At 46.8% G+C, this 22,447-nt stretch overlaps 2 protein-coding genes and 1 pseudogene across 16 annotated transcripts in view; 1 reads left to right on the top strand and 2 right to left on the bottom strand.

Annotated features, from left to right (window-relative positions):
- Window positions 1-15,848, bottom strand: part of LOC109554476 (m7GpppX diphosphatase) — a 152,916-nt gene extending 137,068 nt beyond the window's left edge. For 7 of the 10 annotated variants that reach the window (XM_070782710.1, XM_070782714.1, XM_070782715.1 and 4 more), the window contains exons 1-2: window positions 15,612-15,846; window positions 13,749-13,923 (exon numbers count right to left, since the gene is read on the bottom strand). In XM_070782710.1, the coding sequence (XP_070638811.1) occupies window positions 13,749-13,923; window positions 15,612-15,812 (376 nt within the window). In that variant the 5' untranslated portion in view covers window positions 15,813-15,846. Of the gene's footprint in view, window positions 1-13,748; window positions 13,924-15,611 lie in introns of all 10 variants that reach the window. The other 3 variants (XM_070782711.1, XM_070782713.1, XM_070782719.1) reach the window with 2 other exon arrangements.
- A 134-nt stretch (window positions 15,849-15,982) lies between these two features.
- On the top strand, window positions 15,983-18,208 carry LOC109554592 (ferritin light chain pseudogene; annotated as a pseudogene).
- Window positions 17,578-22,447, bottom strand: part of TIRAP (TIR domain containing adaptor protein) — an 18,303-nt gene continuing 13,433 nt past the window's right edge. For 5 of the 6 annotated variants that reach the window (XM_070782727.1, XM_070782729.1, XM_070782730.1 and 2 more), the window contains one exon: window positions 17,578-20,688. In XM_070782727.1, the coding sequence (XP_070638828.1) occupies window positions 20,669-20,688 (20 nt within the window). In that variant the 3' untranslated portion in view covers window positions 17,578-20,668. Of the gene's footprint in view, window positions 22,367-22,447 lie in introns of all 6 variants that reach the window. The other variant, XM_070782728.1, reaches the window with a different exon arrangement.

Genomic DNA, 22,447 nt, shown 5'->3' with positions numbered 1-22,447 from the left:
CAGCCCCATTTCAAAGCCCAGCTAATGCTAGGAGCCCACTCTGCTGCTCTGTCCACATTGCTGGCCCCACCTGCCTCCCCGACTCCAAGTGTGGGAGGCGCTGCCTCTGCACGGTCCACCCCATCCCAGCGGCACCCCTCCATGGCCACCTGCTCCTCACCAGCATCTCCCAGGTACGTCGCTGTAGGCAGGTATAAAGAACCTCCAGAGTTTGGAGTGAGTGTATTTGGGAGTACACAGCACTTGTTGATGAACTGACAAGCATTCAGGCTGTGAAGTAAAGACACAGCCAGAGGCCCCAGTTCCACCTCATCTTTTGGGTTGATTTATTTTTAAAAATAATTTTTACTATCGTTTGCCCATACCATGCGGCATGTGGGATCTTTGTTTCCCAACCAGGAACTGAACCCACAACTCCTGCAGTGGAAGTGCAGAGTCTTAACCACTGGACCACCAGAGACGTCCCCAGGCTAAACTTTTGCTCTGCTTCTTTGTTTGGTTTGTCTGGGGAAGAGGTTAATGTCCTAAACAATCTCTATCAGAACATCACAGGATTATAGTCTCAAATGATTCAGAAGTCTAGCCCCCAATCCTTTTCATTGAAGTAATCACCAGTAATAGGTAAGGTGCTCATTATTCCAGCCTTTTGATGGATGAATGTAGATATTCATGTAGAATAAATGTAGACATTTAATGAATGTAGATGTATATGAACGTATCTACATAAAGGTGCTTTTCTAGCACAAGAGGGAGGACCCTTTATGTTACCTGTGACCTCAGAACCCTCCCTCGTTAGTCCAGGCAGATCATCTTCCTCTGTTGTAACAATCAGTACGCACATACCTCATCTTATTAACCCCTTCATACACACAGGGCCATTTAGGTTATTTTTGCTCTTACTTTTCATTTTTTATATCACAAACAATGTTACAATGGACACCCTGGCCCGCTCTTTCTGATATGCACAAATGACTGCCTAAGTCAGACCCCTGCAGAAATGCTAGGTCAGAGGGACCCAGGTTTCACAATCTTACGGATCTGGCCATGTCTAGCCAATACCCCACCCACCGTGCAGGAGCACTGAGGACACTCTGCGTGCAAGAGAGTTCGGGAGAAACAAGGTGCCTGTCTCAGCTCACCAACACTAGCTCCACTGGCTGTGGCCTCAATGGGGTAACGTCTCTGTGGTCTAAGCCCCACCCGGCACACGGACACATGTGAGGAAGGCCCCCATTTCCTATTTAATAGTGATTCTCGGAACATTTCAAAAACCCACTGCAATGCAGTGATGAAATACAAATAGGAACAAACCCATAAGAGGGAACGTGAAGGGGCAAGCAGCAGAAAACAAGAGACCGCGATTCATTTCCCAAGGTTAGGAAGTGGAAGGCAGGGTGTGAGTGGATGAGGACCGCAGGGGAGGAAGCTGTAGCCTGGACCACCATCAGGGCCACAGGCAGCGCATCGCCAGCCTCCCCACGCGAACCAGGAAGAGGATGTGGGCTCTGAACAAGCAGGGACAGAGGGCAGGACAGGAAACAGAGCTGGAAACCAGGACCAACTAAGGGCCCCTCTAGGGACTTCCCTGGTGGCCCAGGGGTTAAGACTCCATGCTCCCAATTCAAGGGCACCTGACTTTGACCCCTGGTCAGGGAACTAGATCCCACAGACCACAAATAAGGATCCCATATGCCTCAAGGAAGATCCCACAGGCCACAGCAGACACTTGGTACAGCTAAGTAAATGAATATTTCTTTAAAAAGAAAAATAATAAAGAGCCCCTCTAGAGAAGAGCTGTACCAACTAGCTTCATCCATGGCCTACTTCCATCGTGGGGGCAGGCAGTTAATGCAGGGGAAAACAGAGGATTGTGCTCCAAAGATATTAACCCTTGGACTGGAACAGGGGTAATTCTTAAAGAATGTGGAAAATTTAAAGAGATGGGAATACCAGACCACCTTATTTGCCTCCTGAGAAACCTGTATTCAGGTCAAGAGGCAACAGTTAGAACCAGACATGGAACAACGGACTGGTTCCAAATTGGGAAAGGTATACGTCAAGGTGTATATTGTCACCCCGGTTATTTAACTTATAGGCAGAGTACATCATGCTAAATGCCTGGCTGGATGAAGCACAAGCTGGAATCAAGAATGCCAGGAGAAACATCAATAACCTCAGACATGCAGATGACACCACCCTTATGGCAGAAATTAAAGAGGAACTAAAGAGCCTCTTGATGAAAATGAAAGAGGAGAGTGAAAAAGCTGGCTGAAAACTCAACATTCAAAAAAACTAAGATCATGGCATCTGGTCCCAACACTTCATGGCAAACAGATGGGGAAACAATGGAAACAGTGACAGACTTTATTTTCTTGGGCTCCAAAATCACTGCAGATGGTGACTGCAGGCATGAAATTAAAAGATGCTTGCTCCTTGGAATAAAAGCTATGACAAACCTAGACAGGATATTAAAAACCAGAGATACTATTTTAGCGACAAAGGTCCATATAGTCAAAGCTATGGTTTTTCCAGTCATGAAAGGATGTGACAGTTGGACCATAAAGAAAGCTGAGAGCCGAATAATTGATGCTTTTGAACGGTGGTGTTGGAGAAGACTCTTGAGAGTCCCTTGAAATGCAAGGAGATCAAACCAGTCAATCCTAAAGGAAATCAGTCCTGAATATTCATTGGAAGGACTGATGCTGAAATTGAAGCTCCAATACTTCGGTCACCTGATGCGAAGAACTGACTCACTGGAAAAGACCCTGATGCTAGGAAAGATTGAAGGCAGGAGGAGAAGGGGATGCCAGAGGATGAGATGGTTGGATGGTATCACCAACTCTTTGGACATGAGTTTAAGGGAAGCCTGGCGTGTTGCAGTCCATGGTGTCGCAAAGACTCAGACACGACTGAGCAACTGAACTGACTGGAGCAGGAGCAGACGAACTCTCTGTACAAAGTGTGACAGTCAATTTGTGGGGCATTGCTGGTTACATACAGCCTCTGTGGCACATTCTTCTTAGTTTTCTATTTTTTTTTTTAAACTAACCCTTTAAAAATATAAATACCACACTTATCTCACAGGCCTCACAAAAGGAAGCAGGCCAGATGTGGTCCATGAGCCACCGTGGACTAGAGAGTACATGGGCTCCAGACTGGGCTGGTACCTCCAAACTCAGGCAAGGCCAGCCAGCAAGCCCTGCTCTCTGTCTATACAGCTAGCCGTCCAAGAGAGACCTGTGGGGGCAACAGACCTAACTCAGTTTGCTAGACTATCAGCCTGGTTCTTCATTTTTAAACACAAATGAACCAGGACTTTCCTGGCAGCCCAGTGGATAGGACTCTGCGCTTCTGCTGCTGAGGGCCCAGGTTCAATCCCTACTGGGGGAACTAAGATCCCACGAGCTGTACTGCATGGCCGAAAAAAAATTTTAAACTTAAAAAAAATAATAAACATAACTGAACTAACATTCACCAGGCACTAAGGGAAAGCCAGCCGTCTGAAAAAGAATGACCAAAATAAACAACCAGAACCAGATCCCAGAGGAAACGGGATCATTTAAGGGTCAGGAGATAATTTTTAAAACAATTCTAATTAGTGTGTCCGAGAATGTCAACCCAATTTGGCTTCTGTGAAGCAAGAGCAAGATGCTATGAAAATGAAATAATCAGAGGACCAGAGGGAGAAAAATTAAAAAATGAGGCTCCCAAATGAAAACCTTTACTAGGAAGTCTGGAGGACAATGTTAAGACCGTCCACGAGACTCCAGAAAGGAAAGACGTACATGGGGGCAGGGACAGGACAGAACCAGCACACAGGACCAATCCAGGACGTCTAACCACTAACAAGATTTCAAGGAAGAGGAAATACAGGAAACGCAGAGGAGGAAATTACCAAAGAAATGACAGGGAAAAATGTTCAGAGTGAAAGGCTGACATAACACTTTAAACTGAAAGGGTCCAAAAGCACCCAGCAGTGAATGAAAAAAAAAAGTCTCACCGAAACACAGCCTTACAAAACCCCGGTACACTAAAGACAGAGGACATCCTATACACTTCCAAAGAAGGAAACTAATAAAGCAAAACAAAACAGGAAAATCCAACAAGAAAAAAATGAAGTTCACTATAGAGAAATGAGAATTAAACTGGTGTTAGATATCTTACTGGGCTTCCCTGGTGGCTCAGTGGTAAAGAATCCACCTGCCAATGCAGGAGACACGGGTTCAATCCTTGGGTGGAAAAGATCCCCTGAAGGAGGGCGTGGCAACCCACTCCATTATTCTTGCCTGGAAAATCCCACGGAGAGGAGCCTGGTGGGCAACAATCCATGGGGTATCTTATTAGCAATGATGGATGCTATAAGACAAGAGATTAACGCATCTGATGTTTGCAGGGGAAATAAATTCAAATACTGTACTCAGTCGAATCATCAATTAAAAGTGAGGGCAAAACAAAAGACTCAAAAGTTTTCCTCCCATTTATTCTTTCTGAGAAAGTACTTCAGAATGCATTTTCTAAAAAAGAACAAAATAATATAATTTGCAGCAACATGAATGGACCTAGAAGTTACCATATTGAGTGAAGTAAGTCACAGATGACATCAGTTATATGTGGAATCTTAAAAAAGGATACAAATGAACTTACCTACAAAACAGAAATAGAGTCACAGATGTAGGGAACAAACAAACCAGGGGGTGAGGGTAGGGGGGATAAACTGGAAGACCGGGGCTGACATATACACACCACCAGATAGAGAGAGAACCACTAAGGACCTGCTGTGCAGTACCGGGGACTCTACTTCACACTCTGTAATGGCCACACGGGAAAAGAATCTAAAAACGAGTGGAGATCCGGATACGGACAACTGATTTCACTCTGCTGTACGCCTGAAACTAACACAACAGTGTAGATCAGCTACACTCCCCCCAAAACAATTTTTTTTTAAGTAAACAAGGACTGCACTTCAGCTAAACCAGAGTAAAACAAAAATGAAAAAGACACAGCGCCCAGAAGACAGACACTGGCTCTAACCCAGGGAAGCTGTGGAGGCAAGTCTGTTATGAGTCTGAGGCATGCCTCAAGAACTAGGTCTCCAGACTGAAGCCAGGAAAAAGCGTTCCAGAAACAAAACTTCCAGAAAGAAAAAAGGAAATACCATTCAACAGATTATTAAATTAAATGGCTAGGTACTTTCAAAAACAGAGTACAGATCCTCCTCACCTTACGATGGGGTTACATGCAGATAAAGCCATCATAAGCTGAAAACGCATTTGCAACACCTAACCTACCGAGCATCGTGCTCAGTCTAGCTTACCCCAAACATGCTCAGAACACTATCTTAGCCTACAGCTGGGCACCACCATCTACCACAGAGTCTGTTTTATTATAAAGTGTCACAAATCTCACATAAATGAATACTATGAAAATGAAAGTGTTAGTCGCTCAGTCGTGTCCGACTCTTTGCGACCCCATGGACTATAGGCCCCCAGGCTCCTCTATCCATGGGATTTTCCAGGCAAGAATACTGGAGTGGGTTGCCATTTCCTTCTGCATGTAGCTTGCTGGGCTTCTCTATCTGTGGAATTCTTCAGGTAAGAATACTGGAGAGGGTAGCCATTTCTCTCTCCAGGGTATCTTCCCCATCCACGGATGGAACCCAGGTCTCCCACATTGTAGGCAGATTCTTTACTGTCTGAGCCACCAGGGAAGCCCAACTGAATACTATACTGAAAGTTAAAAACCGGATGGTTTTAAGTGGTTTGCCTCCATGTCTCGGGATTGCCTGGAAAATACAAGTACAGCTGACAGAGAAGCTGACAGACAGCAAAGGATAGAAGTGCCGGGAAGGGAAGGGAAGGCTTTTCGATATTTCCCCTGACAGAGTGATACAACTTAGAGTATGTGGAAGTGAAAGTCACTCAGTTGTGTCTGACTCTTTGTGACATGGACTATATACAGTCCATGGAACTCTCCAGGCCAGAATACTGCAGTGGGTAGCCTTTCCCTTCTCCAGGGGATCTTCCCAACCCAGGGATAAAACCCAGATCTCCCACATTGGAGGCGAACTCTTTACCAGCTGAGCCACCAGGGAAGCCCAAGAATACTGGAGTGGGCAGCCAATCTGTTCTCCAGGGGAACTTCCCAACCCAGGAATCGAACTGGGGTCTCCTGCATTACAGGAGGATTCTTTACCAGCTGAGCTACCAGGGAAGCCCAGAGTATGTGGAATAAGGACTAAAGATTTCAGTACATTTAGGATTCCAAAGGCAATTAAAAAACAACAACAACTTGAAAATAATAATGTAAATATCAAAAACTGGGAGAAGGAGGGAGAGGGGTGAGGAAAATATAAAGGAGGCTTCCATCTTCCACCATGGGAAACCAATAATGTCAAAATCTGATAAATCAAGGAAGAGCTGCATAAGCATATTGTTCAATTATGTGTCTGGAAGAAACCACTAGAAGCACTAAATCCCAGAAATTGTCTTAACGGTAGTCACTTCTGGAAGGCAGAACCAGGGTTGGGGAGAGTGGTATTAGAGCCTGTCTATCCAGATAAGCCTCAGCGCCATTTGATTATCTGACCATGTGACTGCGTGACTTTGTTAAATGCCCCAGCCTACTCCTGACGTTCTTATTTAGTAGGTCCAAACTCTGCATTCGAAATTCGAAATTCTGATGACCTGTGCTACTTTAACAACCGTCTGTGCTAAGTCGCTTCAGTCGTGTCTGACTCTTTGCGACCCCATGGACTACAGCCCTCCAGGCTCCTCTGTCCATGGGATTCTCCAGGCAAGAATACTGGAGTAGGTTGCCATTTTCTTCTCCAGGGGATCTTCCCAGGGATCAAACCCACATCTCTACGTCTCCTGCATTGGCAGGCAGGTTCTTTACCACTAGCGCCACCCAGGAAGCCCCGAGGTGCTTTAAGAACCACATGAATAATATCTCCTCTGTGTTCTATTCAAAGCTGAGAAATGATGGTTCTCCAAGCTCCTGTGACATAGAAGCCCCCTGATGTGGACTTTGATTCAGAGAAACTGAGTCTCAGAGCAATTCCGTGACCTGACCTGGAGGTGCCCACTGGCCCTGAGCCTGGGCTATTTCTCGTATCGATGAGGCTGGCGCCCTTCCACACCCTGCTCCGGACTGGCCAGCCAAGACCTGTCTGGCCAGGCTTCCTCCGCGGGTCATTATTCAGACAGCACTTGTCCTTTGGCTCAGCTGCGCTGGGAGGGCCGCCAAGGACACCCGAAGGGATGGGTGAGAGGCCAGTGCCAGTCTGTGCTGGAGTGGACCCACGGAGCCTGGTGCCAGCTCTGTCCTCCTGGCAGGAGGTCCACATGCGATCCCCCTCTGCCTGCCTGCATCGGCCCCGAGTGGGCACCGCACACCACAGGGCTCCCTCGTCCGCAGGAGAAGAAGGGGAGCAGAACCGGAAGTCTACTGGTGCCCCAAACCGGGAGAGAGGAAGGGGCCTTAGTCAAACACTTTGACTTTCAGCAAGAGTGACTAGAAACCAAACTGGAGAACGAGGGGAGAGGCCTATAATGTAGCAGGGTATGTTGTCAGTTTCTCTAAGGGCCTGCCAGCTTTTAATTTTTAATTGGGAAATATACAGCACATATTAACATGTGTATATACACATATACAAATACTTCATGTTCACATATATGTATACATATACACATACATATACATTTGATGTTGTTCAGTCACGCTAAGTGGTGTCCAACTCTGCAACCCCATGGATTACAGCACGCCAGGCTTCCCTGTTCTTCACTATCTCCTGGAGTTTGCTCAAACTCATGTCCATTGAGTCTACCTAACCATCTCTTTCTCTGTTGTCCCCTTCTCCTCCTGCCCTCAATCTTCCCCAGCATTAGGGTCTTTTCCAATGAGTCAACTCTTTGCATCAGGTGGCCAAAGAACTGGAGTTTCAGCTTTATCATCAGTCCTTCCAATGAATATTCAGGGTTGCTATCCTTTAGGATTGACTGGTTTGATCTCTTTGTAGTCCAAGGGACTCTCAAGAGTCTCCTCCAGCACCACAATTTGAGAGTATCAATTCTTTGGGGCTCAACCTTCTTTATAGTCCAACTCTCATATGTACAGATGTTGAGAGTTATTCAGTCCCTAAGTACACCAATATTTAATATATGTATATGTCCATAAATCTATATTCCATTTAAAGACCTAAAGGAACATCCGCTTATGGAGCACACAGCCCTAGAAACAAATAATACCTGAACTCTGCATCACCCCCAACAGGGATAATCATTTGCTGAATTAGGGGTTGATCATTTCTTTTTTTATCTTCCTAGTTTCATGAGGCCTGTGTGCAGTCCTAAGCAGTGTATTGTTTAGTTCTGCTTGTTTTTCAACCTTATCTAATCGGAATCTTGCAACTCATACTTTCTGTCTTGCCCTCTGGGTGGCAGGGGTATGGGGGTGCTGGAGGTGGGTGGGGGTGGAGGGGTGGAGGTGGCGGGGTGGTTGCGGCGGGGAAGTCATCCTTCAGGAAGAGTGTATGTAGCCGCAGCTCCTCAGTGTTCACTGGATGGAGAAGTAGTCCATGCAGGATTTACTTACAGACTCTATTGTCAGTTGCTATCTGGACTATTTCTAGTTTTCTTCTATGCTGCCTGGAAAACTCTTCCAGGAGTGGTTGGCCTTTTAACATGCTCCTTCTCCAGAGCCTGGGTTTTGCCTCTGCACAGGGCACAGGAGGAACACCAGGCCAGTAGCTAAGAGTTCCTGGCGCTTCCCAGGTAGAGCCAGTCGTAAAGAATCCGCCCACCAATACAGGAGATGCAAGAGACGCAGGTTCAATCCCTGGGTCGGGAAGATCGCCTGGAGGAGGAAATGGCAACCCACTCCAGTATTCTTGCCTGGGAAATCCCATGAACAGAGGAGTCTGGTGGACTACAGTCCACGGGGTTGCAAAGAGTTGAACACGACTGAGCACACGGGCTAGAGTTCTGGGAGTTCCCTACAGCCACGAGATGATGCGATTCCCGGGATCCCTCTCTCCGTGGCCCGGCCTCCCTCACTCACAGAAGCCTTTTGCCCTGAATCTGAGATCCCCGCCCCTGCTCTAACAGCAGAAAAACAATGGCCTTCTTTGAGGCAGTCGGGATTTCTGAGTCACACCCCTCTCCCTACTGTCTGCCCCTTCTTCCCCAGGTAAGGAAACACAGCTCTCAATGAAAGGGCTCCATTGACCAGCCATGGGTGCGAGAGCGTGAGAGCGAGAGCAGGAGGGGACCCAGCCACCTGGCCCGCTCGGTCCTCACACTGGCCACGTGGCCACGGGGGAACAAAGGAAACACACCCATGGTCAGAGCCAGGCATTTCTCCATATGTTACAATATATGTAACATATATTGTTCCACTTAAGGCTCATGTAATTTTAGAGGTGGGAAAATAACAATAAAAGATGACAAACATTTGTGAATACACACCATATGCCACTGTGCTAAAGGCTTTATATACCTTATCCCAGTGAGTCATAAACCACAATAGTGGTGATTAAATTAACTTGGAGGTTAAGACCAGTATTTAAAAAAAAAAAAAGGAAACAGATGAGACTGGAATAAAGATGAGTATACTAGAGCATGTCGCACGATGTAAAGGTGTTGCTTTGTGAGCTTTTTCTTTCCCTTCAATTCACGGATATTTATTTCCCTGGGCTGGGTCAAAATGTAAAATTTATCCTCTCACTGTGGGTAGAGGTTAAAAAACTTTACAATGCCCCTTCCTGTCTTATCCTGACATAGGTTCAGGTGCTAACCTAATTTAACAAGAAAATAACTGCAGCGACTTCCTCAGCCTCATCTCGGTTCACACACCTTGGTCAGCACCCACCCACCAGGCTCCTGAAACAGCGGCTTCCCCGCCCCTTCCTCTTTCCTCCCCCAGTGCTGTGGCCTCAGCCCAGAACATTCTCCCCGCCCCCTCACCAGCTCTCTGCACAGCTAGTTCCTTTCCATCGCTCCGGCCCCAGCGTGGGGGTCATGTCCGCAGAGTTCCTGGCCTGCGGCCCGAGCAGCCCCTTTCCTGTTCTTGGGTCGTGTGGACGTGCGTCTCCTGGTTGCTGTCTGCCTTCCCCGTGTGAGCCCAAAGGAGACGCTATCCGAGGTCCTCGCGGACGCACCTGGCACCGGGCACACAGTTGTGGTTGAGTCGCTGAGTCGTGTCCAAGTCTTTGTGCCCCGTGGACCGCAGCACGCCAGGCTTCCCTGACCTTCACTACCTCCCGGGGTTTGCTCACATTCATGTCCGTTAAGTTGGTGATGCCATCCGACCATCTCATCCTCACCCCCTTCTCCTTTTGCCTTCAATCTTTCCCAGCACAGGGGTCTTTTCTAATAAGTCAGCTCTTCATGTCACATGGCCAACAACTTCCCAATTTGTTGGATGAATACAGACACTCTCAGGTCCTCGTGTTGGTAAAGAGCAAAGCCAGGGTCCCATCCTGGGTGTGCCTGAGCCCTTGACCCCTGCACTACACAGGAAAACTCAGACACAGCACCTACTGGCCCTGGCCCCATCACGGGGAAGTCTGGGCGCTTGGCTGGGTGGGGCTCCGACCCCCAGTGCTCTCCTAGGGCAACAGGGTGTGTGTGGTGGGGTGGGGAGGGGGGACACGGTGGGCTCTTGTGGTCAGCTGAGAACCTGGAAGAGATAAGCGAGGAAACAGCAAATCCTGAGGCTACAAGAAACTGGCCAAAGAATGGAGAAATACCAGAAAAGATCATGCGGGCGGTCAAAGATCATGCGGGCGGCCAGCTCAGAAATAAGCTGGTGACTAGGTCACACAGAGTCGGACATGACTGAAGTGACTTGGCCGCAGCAGCAGGATTCAAGAGGTGGGGCTGAAAAGCCAGAGGACCAAGGCCAGAGGAGCGGTCCACAGGAACACTGTGGCCTTGCTGCCCCCTGGTGGCTGTGGAATGCTTGGCCCCCAGAGGGGGAAAAAAAGGGTGGGCTGGCCTGTGGGATCCACTCTTCAGAGGTCATTTACTGAGGGTTTGGTGTAGGCCTGGTTGCTGGGGACTGGAAATGAGGCTGACATGGCTCCAACTGACAAGGACCGCTGTTCCCTACATCCAAGCAGTGACCCCACTCTGACAGGATTATTCCCCCTTTTCAAGTAACTTCGGGGAGCCACCTCCCTCAAACGGGCCTCAGAGGGCACAGATGGTATGTCACTCATCTCTGGAGCCCCAGCACCAGGACAGGGCCTGGCACGTCAGAACAGTCATAGCGGCTACTATTTCACAAGTGCTAAGTGCCTCCACGGCAGAAAGTGAAGAGGAACTAAAAAGCCTCTTGGTGAAAGTGAAAGAGGAGAGTGAAAAAGTTGGCTTAAAGCTCAACATTCAGAAAACTAAGATCATGGCATCTGGTCCCATCATTTCATGGAAAATAGATGGGGAAACAGTGGAAACAGTGTCAGACTTTATTTTTTTGGGCTCCAAAATCACTGCAAATGGTGACTGCGGCCATGAAATTAAAAGACTCCTTGGAAGGAAAGTTATGACCAACCTAGATAGCATATTAAAAAGCAGAGATATGACTTCGCCAACAAAGGTCCATCTAGTCAAGGCTATGGTTTTTCCAGTGGTCATGTATGGATGTGAGAGTTGGACTGTGAAGAAGGCTGAGTGCCGAAGAACTGATGCTTTTGAACTGTGGTGCTGGAGAAGACTCTTGCGAGTCCCTTGGCAAGGAGATCCAACCAGTGTATCCTAAAGGAGACCAGTCCTGGGTGTTCACTGGAAGGACTGATGGTGAGGCTGAAACTCCAATACTTTGGCCACCTCATGCGAAGAGTTGACTCATTGGAAAAGATCCTGATGCTGGGAGGGATTGGGGGCAGGAGGAGAAGGGGACGAAAGAGGATGAGATGGCTGGATGGCATCACCGACTCGATGCACGTGAGTTTGGGTGAACTCCAGGAGCTGGTGATGGACAGGGAGGCCTGGCGTGCTGCAATTCATGGCGTCGCAAAGAGTCCGACACAACTGAGTGACTGAACTGAACTGAACTGATGAAAGGTTTGCTTGTCTCACATCAAGTGTTCACATATATTTCCGAAGGACAACAACAGCACCCTTTCTTGGGGGTACAGAAAACACTACGCCTATCCAAAAGACTGTGGCAGGATATCTGTAAAGCCAAGCTGTTCCTAAATGCTAGAGGGCAAAAAAAGAAAGCTATTAGAAGACTGCCCTGTGCTGCAAAGCAGATTCCAGGATTTCCTGGTTGGAAGGAACCTTCAAGGTCAACCAGCCTCCCTCATGTTTTCCACAAAGCTGCCTCCTGAATCTAATCATGGAAAGGAAAAGAGCTCACAGCATGACTAGCTTTTGGCATGGAATATTCTTCCTCTTTTTGTTCAGTCACTAAGTCATGCCGGACTCTTTGTGACCCTGTGGACTGCAGCACATCAGGCTCCTCTATCCTCCACCATCTCCCAGAATTTGCTCAAATTTATGTCCATTGAGTTGGTGATGCGATCTCACCATCTCATCCTCTGTCACCCCCTTCTCCTTTTACCTTCAATCTTTCCCAGTGTCAGGGTCTTTTAGAATGAATCAGTTCTTCTTCTTAACAAATTAAAAAGTATTAATACTTATGATCAAAACCAAATCTCTGGGACTTCCCTAATGATCCAGTGGTTAAGCATCCACGTTTATACTTCAGGAGGCGCTGGTTCAATCCCTGGTTGGGGAACTAAGATCTCCCACATGCCAACCAGGGCAGCCAAAAAAGAAATCATTAAAAAAAAAAACCCAAATCTCTGCTTTTCTTTTCCCCTCAGTTCAAGTGTAATAAAACTACAAAAGATCGAAAGTGATACCCTACCTCTGTACACATCAGGTGGCCTGCCCATAATACAGCTCAGGCCGTTTCCTCCAGAAGAAGAAAGGCTGGCCTCCCCAACCTCTGCAGGAAAGGCCTGCCTGGTCGCACATCACATTTGGACTAAGTACAAGGTCTTGTGTTTCAGGCAACCATAAATGACCAAAAATCTCTGCTTCTTAACTCACAAAATCCTCCCCTTCTCAAGTCCCTCCTCAATTACACTTCCTGTCTCCCCACCCTAGACAGTGAGTTCCTTCCGGAAACTAACTGATCTTACAGCACCCAGCACACTGCTCATTCCATAGCCATGTGGTGAAAGCAACTCCTTGATCAACTAAAGATCTCAGTTTTTCTGCTACCTATTTGCTGTGTGATCTTGGACAGCTTTCTTAACCTTCCCAAACTTCAGTTTCCTCCTCCGTAAAGTCCTACCAAAATAGGGCTGTTCTGAAGACTAAATACAATGACACATGTAGAATACTTAAAACTGGTGGCCAGTACAACATAAAGGGTTTAAGAAGTACAGACAATCACCATTATTCCTATGAATCACACTCCCGCCCCAAAGCACATCATGCTGGAGCTGAGTTTCTCAGCCTTGACACCACCACCATTTCTTTGTTGTGGGGGCCCATCCGGTGCTTTGTAGGTTATTTAGCAGCATCTCTGGTCTCCATCCTCTAGGAACCAGCAACACCCTACCTCCCCAGTTCTGACAACCAAAAATGTCTTCATAGAATGCCAAGCGTCCCCTCCTCCTTCACAGGGGACCACTGTAACTGGAACATGTAAATCTGTAGTGGAGTGGTCATTGTTCCCCTATTTCCCCACCATCACACTCTCCCCGCAGACAGCCACCTCCACTCCTGTCTTACCACTGAGTTGCCTTGGAGGGAAAAGGTGATAGGTGCTGTAGACATCATTGGAGAACTGGAGCTGGAGCTCAGGACTGCCCTTCAGGAGCTGGGCCACCTGGTCCACCTGGAAAGGCGTCTTCTCTAGGATCACGACAGCATCCTCCCCATCCCCGTCCCCAGATGCCTCATTCACCTGTGGGGGAGACACCATCAGTGGGCCCAGAGGCAGAACCACTGGGGAGGCCCGGAGAGCAAACATAAACGCTCCCAGGGCCTCTGCAATCCCAACACTTGGGGTTTCCTTCCCTGCAGTCTTCCCTCTGGGGAAGTCTAGCCAAAGGTACTCATGTTTCCTCCCACAGAAGATATCTCATCAGCCCAAATCCTTGTGGCATCCTTCTTCTGAAAGATGCAAAGCTTCTCCGCTATCTTCTCTTTTAGGCTCATAAGGCCTCTGTCAAATTCTCCCCATTTTACAGATGAAGAATCTGAGGTCTAGAGAAGATTAAGTGACTTGCCCAAAGTGACACAAATAGTCAACGCTGAAACAGAAAGTAGAATCTCTTGGGTATCCCAACTAGCTTCAAGCTCCAAGGTTCTCTTGGTTAAAATCTTCAGCAGGAACCGCAGACTGAAGACAGGTGGGCTCAGAGAACCACACAGAACCTTGCTAAAAAACAAGAGATGCAGGGATTTCCCCGGTGGTCGAGTAGTTAAGACTCCACACTTCCAATGCAGGAGGCATGGGTTCCAGCCCTGGTCAGGGAACTAGGATCCTGCATGGCCAAAAAAATGAGACACAGAGATAGGCTCAGATGCCTCAGACAGGTTCCCCCGAGCTTCCAAAAGTGAAAGCTCTTGCCAGGAGTTCTGGAGAACCCTCTGACAGCCTCCTCACTAGTTCTTGGGGTGGTCTTCAGTCTCTCCTGAGTCCGTGCTAGAAAGCTGAGCACATAGTATTTGAGCCAGCGGTGTCTGTCTACTGGCAGATACTGTGCATTCCTGGAGATCAAAGATGGTAATTCTCATCAGTGCTGGCCTGTCAGTTCATGGCATGTAGAACTGGACCAGCAATTGAATAAACTGTCTCCCCTGTTGGGGTGGAGTCCTGCAGAGCAAGGATCAAACCTCCTGCAGTCTCTATGTCACTGCCTGGGGCCTGGATGAACAAGACCATCCAGCAACATTTACTAGCTTCTGACAGAAGATGAGATGGTTGGATGGCATCACTAACTCCATGGACATGAGTTTGAGCAAGCTCTGGGAGTTGGTGATGGACAGGGAAGCCTGGCGTGCTGCGATTCATGGGGTCACAAAGAGTCTGACACCACTGAGCAACTGAACTGAACTACAAACTTACAGTAAAGAATCCGCCTGCAATGTAGGAGAGGTGGGTTCCATCCCCGGAGAAGGGAATGGCAACCCACTCCAGTATTCTTGCCTGGAGAACCCCTTGGAGAGAGGAGCCTAGTGGGATACAGCCCATGGGGTCGCAAAGAGTCGGACAGGGCTGAACGACTAACACTTTCACTTTCACTAGCATCTTACAGGTTTAATGAATGAACGATGAATCCTTAGGGACTTCAACATGTGATTTTTTAATCGGCAACACACTCTACTGGTGTTAGTTCTTTATTTTAGTAAAAGAGGAATTAAGAAATTTAGCCTTACGCGTGTTAATTCCCTTAGTTAATTTCACGGATAATCCTGTCCCTTCCACCAACCAACCCTCGGATGCATATTAGTGCACTCTGCCTCCCCTGTCCCAGGATTGGTATTTTCCGAAGAATCTATTAAAAAAAAAAAAAGCAAAATCCGCCTCCGAGGCGACGATTGGGTCACCCCCTTCCGTATCCCCTCCCCAGAACTGCCTATTGGTACCTTCCCGTGCAGGAAAATGATTTTGTCCCGCGCAGACTCCCTCAGCACTTTTTTCACCCTAAAGCCGGAGAAAGGTAAGCGGACAGGGGCAGAAGTACCATTCCCAACGCCCGCTTCCTCTCCCTCTGTGCTGGATGCCTCCGCCTCCTCGGCGTCCAGTTCGCGCTTTCTCTTGCTCTGCTGATGGGCTAGCTCCGCCATGCTGCCGGGCGGGAGGTGTGCGCCTGCGCAAACCTCACAAGCTCCTCCCACCCCGACAGAAGTGGCGACTACAACTCCCGACGTGCTTCGGGCCCGGAGACGGGGGCTCTTCTGGCGCTAAGGAGCCTAGGGGCTCGGATTCCTGGGACCTCCTCCCATCCAGCGTTTTAATTCGAGGTTACTTGTCCTTGATCCCCTTGTGCTGGCCCGCCCTCGTGGAGACCGGTGCTGAGGGAAAAGAGAAGGCAGCAGGTCTCTAAACAGGAGGGCTAGAGAGACTGCCATGTAAAAATTGTATTTATAATTTCTCTGCAACATCTCTAAGGGGCCACCACCTCAATAAAAGGCCAACTACCTAAAAATTTTTTTAAAAGCTGTCCCACTGGAGGAAACAAGATGTTTAGGAAACTTATCTGCGTCAACATCTGGCTCTGGAGAGAAGGGGGAAAAACAAAAATCCTGAAAACTTGTAATCACTGGTCAGTTTCCATTCAGGTTTAGAATTCAGATTCATACTGCCTACATGATCCAGGAACTCAAACTGAAAAATCTATTTCAGCCAGTTTTGTAGTCTTCACCTCTTGTTGTTTAGTCGCTGCGTTGTGTCCGACTGTTTGCAACCCCGTGGACTGTAGCCCTCCAGGCTCCTCTGTCCATGGGATTTTCTAGGCAAGAATACTGGAGTGGGTAGCCATTCCCTTCTCCAGGGGATCTTTCCCACCGAGGGATCAAACCTGTGTCTCCTGCATCAGCAGGCAGAATCACCAGGGAAGCTCACCAGTAACACATAAAAAGTATAAGTTAAAAATAACTTGTAGTTCCCTCTGCAGTGGATCCGTCTCTTGCTTCAACAGTGCTTGGACGGAACAGACCCAGGGATGCCCCTCGCTCCAGCCTCCGACCACCAGTGGAGCCTTCAGAATCAGTCACTCAGCTGTCCACTATCACCAGGAGCAGCCACAACCATTTTGGGGAGCTTAACTCCTTATTACAGATTAACCATGAGCTCCCAGATTGGTCAGAATTATTCCACTGAGGTGGTGGCCGCTGTCAGTCACTTACACTGCAGGCCTTCTACACCTACTTCTCTCTGGGCTTCTATTTGGACCGCAACATTGTGGCTCTGGAGGGTGTGGGCCACTTCTTTTGCAAATTGGCCATGGAGAAGCACGAGGGCCCTCAAGCATCTCTTGAAAATGCCAAGCCAGTGCAGCAGCTGGACCCTCTTCCTGGAGGTGCAGAAGCCGTCTCAAGAGGAGTGGGGTAAAAGCCAGGACGCTATTGAAGCTGCCCTCCTCCTGGAGACGAACCTAGAACAGGCCATTTTGGATCTGCATGGCCTGCGTTCTGCCCGTGCAGACCCCCACATCTGTGACTTCCTGGAGACCCACTTCCTAGATAAGGAGGTGAAACTCATCAAGAAAACAGGTGACCACCCAACCAACCTTCACAGTCTGGCTGGTCCCCAGGCAGGACTGGATGAATATCTCTTCAAAAGGCTCACCCTCAAGCAAGACTAGGACCCTCTGGAGCCCAGGGGCCTTTTAGGAACCACCCTAACATCAGGGCTTCTGCCTGAAGCCCCTCTCTATAGCCACTAGGCAGCTTTTTAACATCCTGGAGCCCTCTCTCAAGCTTTGGACCAAATGGAAAAAGTAAAGCTTTTTGCAGCACAAAATAAATAAAAATACCTTTTACACTAGCAACAGAAAATATGACATGCTAAGGAATAAATCTCATAAAAAATGTGACTGACCAATATGGAAAAGATTTATATAAAGTTTATTGACATACATTTAAAGACAAAGAAATGGAGTCATAACATTTTTATAAAGTATTAAAACATCTATTCTTTCCACATTAATCTCTCAACTCAATGTAAGTCCAATAAAAATACTAATTGGCCCATTCCTGGAATCTGACACATGGAATAAACAATTTATATGAAGGAATAAAGGAACAGGGAGGGTTGAAGTGATTCTGAGGAATAAAGGAAGTGGGAAGAGCTTACTGTAAATTATCGAGGTTTACTAACAACCGCGGTAAGTAAGCCAGGGTGCCATTCACACAGGGTACATGAAGATGAAGGAAGGAGCCTGGAGAACCTAGGCGTGTGATACATGACAAAGACACCAGAGACAGCACAGTCAGTGGGGGAGGATGGGCGCCAGCAAAGAATGGCTATTCAAATGGGGGGGAAACGGCTCTCTGACTTACAAATCGAGAGCAACAAAAACAAACCCGAACAAACATCCAAACATCCAGCTGGATTAAAGAACCAAATGTAGCTACTTCCATAAGAAAATACAAGAGTAGGGAAGATTTCCCAAAGAAGACACAGAAAGCGCAAACTACAAATAGAAGTGTTTACATTAAAAAATAAAACTTCTTTAAAAGATACTGTTATATTGTGGTCATATTTTTTTTTAAAAACTTCTAATAATTTAGAGAGACATACTTAAATATTTAGAAATAAAATAACACCTGGGTTTTGCTTCAAAGGATCTGGAGGTGACTTATGGGTAGGGTTATTGTTAATAAAAGCTTATCTCTGAGCTGGTAATTGTTGAAGCTGGGTGATAGGTATGCAGGGATTTGTCAAATTGCCGCCTTCCTTTTAGTGTATATTTTTTATAATAAAGGCAAAAGAGAAGAAAGAATATTATGACAATAGGATACCAGTATTCACCCACCAAATTCACACACACTTTAAAAACTGACGTGTGTGTATGTGTTAGTCACTCAGTTGTGTCTGACTCTTTGTGACTCTGTGGACTGTCCCCCACCAGGCTCCTCTGTCCATGGAATTCTTCAGGCAAGAATACTGGAGTGGGTTGCTATTGCCTTCTCCAGGGGGATCTTTCCAACCCAGGGATTGAACCCTGGTCTCCTGCATTGCAGACGGACGCTTTACTATCTGAGCTACTAGAGAAGCTCTAAAAAACTGATAATTCTAAGTAATTCCCTAGCAGTCTAGTGTTTAGGACTTAGCGCTTTCACTGCCAGAGCCTGGGTTCAATCCCCAGTCAGGGAAGTAAGACCCCAAAAGCTGTGTAGTGTAGCAAAAAATAAAAATAAAAAAATCTGATAATTCTAACTGTTAGCAAGAACATGAAAAAGTGGCAACTCTTACACACACAGGGTAGGAACAGAAATTGGCAGAATCAACTTGGAGGAAAATTTCATATCTTCTACCAAGACCATTACTCTTAACTATTCCCCATCTAGGTTACATCCTAGATCTTGCCCTGGAAAACATATACAAGAATAAAAATGCTCACAGGCTTATTGTTTTCAATTAAAAAAAAAAAAACTGAAACAACCCAGTGTCCATTTGTAGAAGAATGTGCAGCTAAACAGTGGTATATTTACATAATGGGATGAAAGTGAATGTACTGGAGCTCCATACATCAACATGGATACATCTTACAAACATATGGCCAAAGGAAGGAATTTGCATAATCTGTAAACATAACACCGCTTATTTACAATACAAAACCATGTAAAAGTATGCTGTCAGGGATGCATACATACGTAATAAATTTCTAGAGAAAAGCTAAGAGTGATAACATTCAAAATTTAGGGTAGTGGTTACTTCTAGTAGGAGAAGGAAGGAGAATATAATTAAGGGCTTGTGAGAGTTTGTTTCTAAGCTGGGTGTAGAGTACGTGAGTGTACGACATTATTCTTTAGTCCTTTCATATATAATAAGACAATTTGTAATTAAAGGTTTTCTCATATATGCAGATAGCAAATCATGTACACTTGAAACTAATATATGTCAATTATATCTCAGTTTTTAAAAAAATATATATGTGTATATATTTTTTCAGTAAAAGGAGATGTTGGGGTGGGGAGTGGATGAAGAGACACAAAAGTATACATCAGGGAAATAATAAGTTCATTTCAGCTCAACAACAAGTTTTATTGAAAACATACCATCCTCCAGAGGAATATGCTGATTCCTCTGAGTGCAGAGGTGAGGAGCTCTCTGCATGAGAAAGCATGAGTTCTGGCCAGACCCCTGATGAAGCCCGCATGTCGGTGCATCGATGAGTGGGCTTTTGACCCCAGCTAAAAGGTCTGAGTTTCCCTTCTCTTTGCCCCACCTGCTCCCTGCTCTCTCCTGTCTCTTCTGAATGGTCTCTACGTGTGGGTCTCGAATGACAGGTGTGCAGTGGAAACAAACAGCAGTGCTGAGGGCATCTTCCTCGTGCCTTTCAGATGTGAACGACGTCACAGGGAGACCCCGGCAGGAGTGTGAGTGTGAAAGACACCATACCTGTTGCTTTCTCCTGACGCCTGCTCAGGGCTTCCCCCGGCACCGCGGAAAACCACGCAGCTGAGGCAAGTGGTCCAGGATTCCAGCTCCTTACTCAGGTGAGCCACCTCTTCAAGAGGAATGCACCTCAACACCAGTGCCCGATTCCAGGGGATGAAGACACAGACACGACCTGCCAGGCTTCATGTCCAGTCACACAGGCGGCATCACGTGGGCCATATCTTGGTATCAGCACTTCCTCCAACCTCCACTTTCTGGCTCTTCCAGGCCTTCCTGGGGGATCCCCAGTCTCCCCAGGCCTTCTTGGGGAAGTCCCCAGTCTCCCCAGGCCTTCCTGGGGGAGTCCCCAGCCTCGCCAGGCCTTCCTGGGGGGACTCCCCAACTTCCCTGGGTCCTTCCTGAGAGCCCACGGATATGGAGGCCACAGACAGTCTGATCCCTGGGTCATATACAGTGTCCTGCAAACTCACTCCTTACAACTCAGTGTGTCTGCTGAAATCCCAGGCCCTGGGCCCTCTAACTCCATTTCCCACTTTGATCCAACTTTCTGGGTGCTGTGGTGATGGATCAAGCGTCAGCCAAGGGTCTGCAGGTCTGAAAGAGATCCAAGAGGCACAGGGCTTGTCACCATCCTCAGATCCCAACATCTCTGTTTCCCAAATAGCTCCCTGCCTCCACTGCTTTTTAATCTATATTTTACTTTCCAAACCCACTGTTACATATTGCCCCTCCCTGGATATGCTTATCATGGGCAATCCTTTCCTATTATTTTGCACCTGTTTGCTTTACTAAACCAATACTAAACCAGGGTCCCTCCTGGCATGTTCCTGGCTCTTGGTGGACATTCCTAGCTCTTGAGGCCAACCTGACCTCAATGAGAGAAATCTAATACTATTAATACTAGTAATGATGATGTGTATGTGTGTGTATGTTCAGTCACTCAGTCATGTCCAACTCTTTGCGACCGCATGGACTGTAGCCCACCAGACTCCTCTGTCCATGGGATTTCCCAGGCAAGAATACTGGAGTGGGTTGATATTTTCTCCTCCAGGGGATCTTTCCGACCCAGGGATCCAACCCGTGACTCCTGCATTGCAGGCTAATTCTTTACCCACTAAGCCACCCAGGAAGTCCCAATAATGATGATAATGGCTAATATTTATTGAGGACTTGACATGTGCTAGGCCTTGCCTGTTACAAATATTTTACATGTGGCAGGCAGTATCCTGAATACCTACTTAGTGTACATACTTATTTAGGTATATAATATAATTCTCATTCAACCAATGAGAAAACCCAGGCACAGAGCAGTTAAGTAACTCACCCAGGTAACACAGTCTTTTCCAAAGCCTGCATCCTGAACTACAGGTAGACCTCAGAAACACTGCAGGTTCAGTTACAGACCACCATAATAAAGCCAATATTGCAGTCAAGTGAGTCACAAATTCTTTGGCTTCCCAGTGCATGTAAAAGTTATGTTTATACTCTCCTGTAGTCTATTAAGTGTTCAAAAGCATGATGTTTTTAAAAACAATGTACATACCTTCACAGAGAACTATATTCAATATCCTGTGATTAACCATAATGGAAAAGAAGATTAAAAAAATATGTATAACCGAATCACTTTGCTGTAGAGCAGAAATTAACACAACATTGTAAATCAAATATACTTCAATAAAAAGTTGATTTAAAAAAATGTACATGCCTTAATTAAAAAATAGGAATAGAAACAACTGCTCAGTCGTATCTGACTCTTTGTGACCCCATGGACTGTAGTCCACCAGGCTCCTCTGTCCATGGAATTCTCCAGACCAGAATACTGCAGTGGGTTGCCATTTCCTACTCCAGGGGATCTTCCCCACCCAGGGATCAAATCCAGGTCTCCTGCATTGCAGGCAGATTCTTTACCATCTGAGCCACCAGGGAAGCCCTAATTTAAAAATACATAGTGCTAAAAAAGAAAAAAAAATGCTAATTATCATCTGACCAGGAAAGGTTGCCACAAACCTTCTGTTTGTAAAAAAAAAAAAAAAAAATCACAGTATTTGCCAAGTGCAATCAAGTGAAGCCTAGGGACTTTCCTGGTGGTCCAGCGGTTAAGACTCTGTGCTCCCAATGCAGGGCGGAGGGGAGACTGGTTGTTCCATCCCTGGTCAGAGAACTAGATCCTGCTTCCCTGCAACTAAGAGTTCTCAGGTGACAACTGAAAGAGCCTTCACACTTCAAGGAAGATCCCCGCCAGCTAAAAGATGCTGAGCAGACAAATATTTTCCTAAAAAGATAAAATAGAGTGAAGCCCATACTAGACAACACTGGGTGTCTCCTAAAAGCCCAGGTAGAGCAAGCCCTTCCC

The sequence above is a fragment of the Bos indicus genome, chromosome 29 (genome assembly GCF_029378745.1).
Source record: "Bos indicus isolate NIAB-ARS_2022 breed Sahiwal x Tharparkar chromosome 29, NIAB-ARS_B.indTharparkar_mat_pri_1.0, whole genome shotgun sequence".
Taxonomy (NCBI): domain Eukaryota; kingdom Metazoa; phylum Chordata; class Mammalia; order Artiodactyla; family Bovidae; genus Bos; species Bos indicus.
The sequence above is the reverse complement of the archived record's forward strand: the minus strand, read 5'-3'. Positions and strand labels throughout refer to the sequence as shown.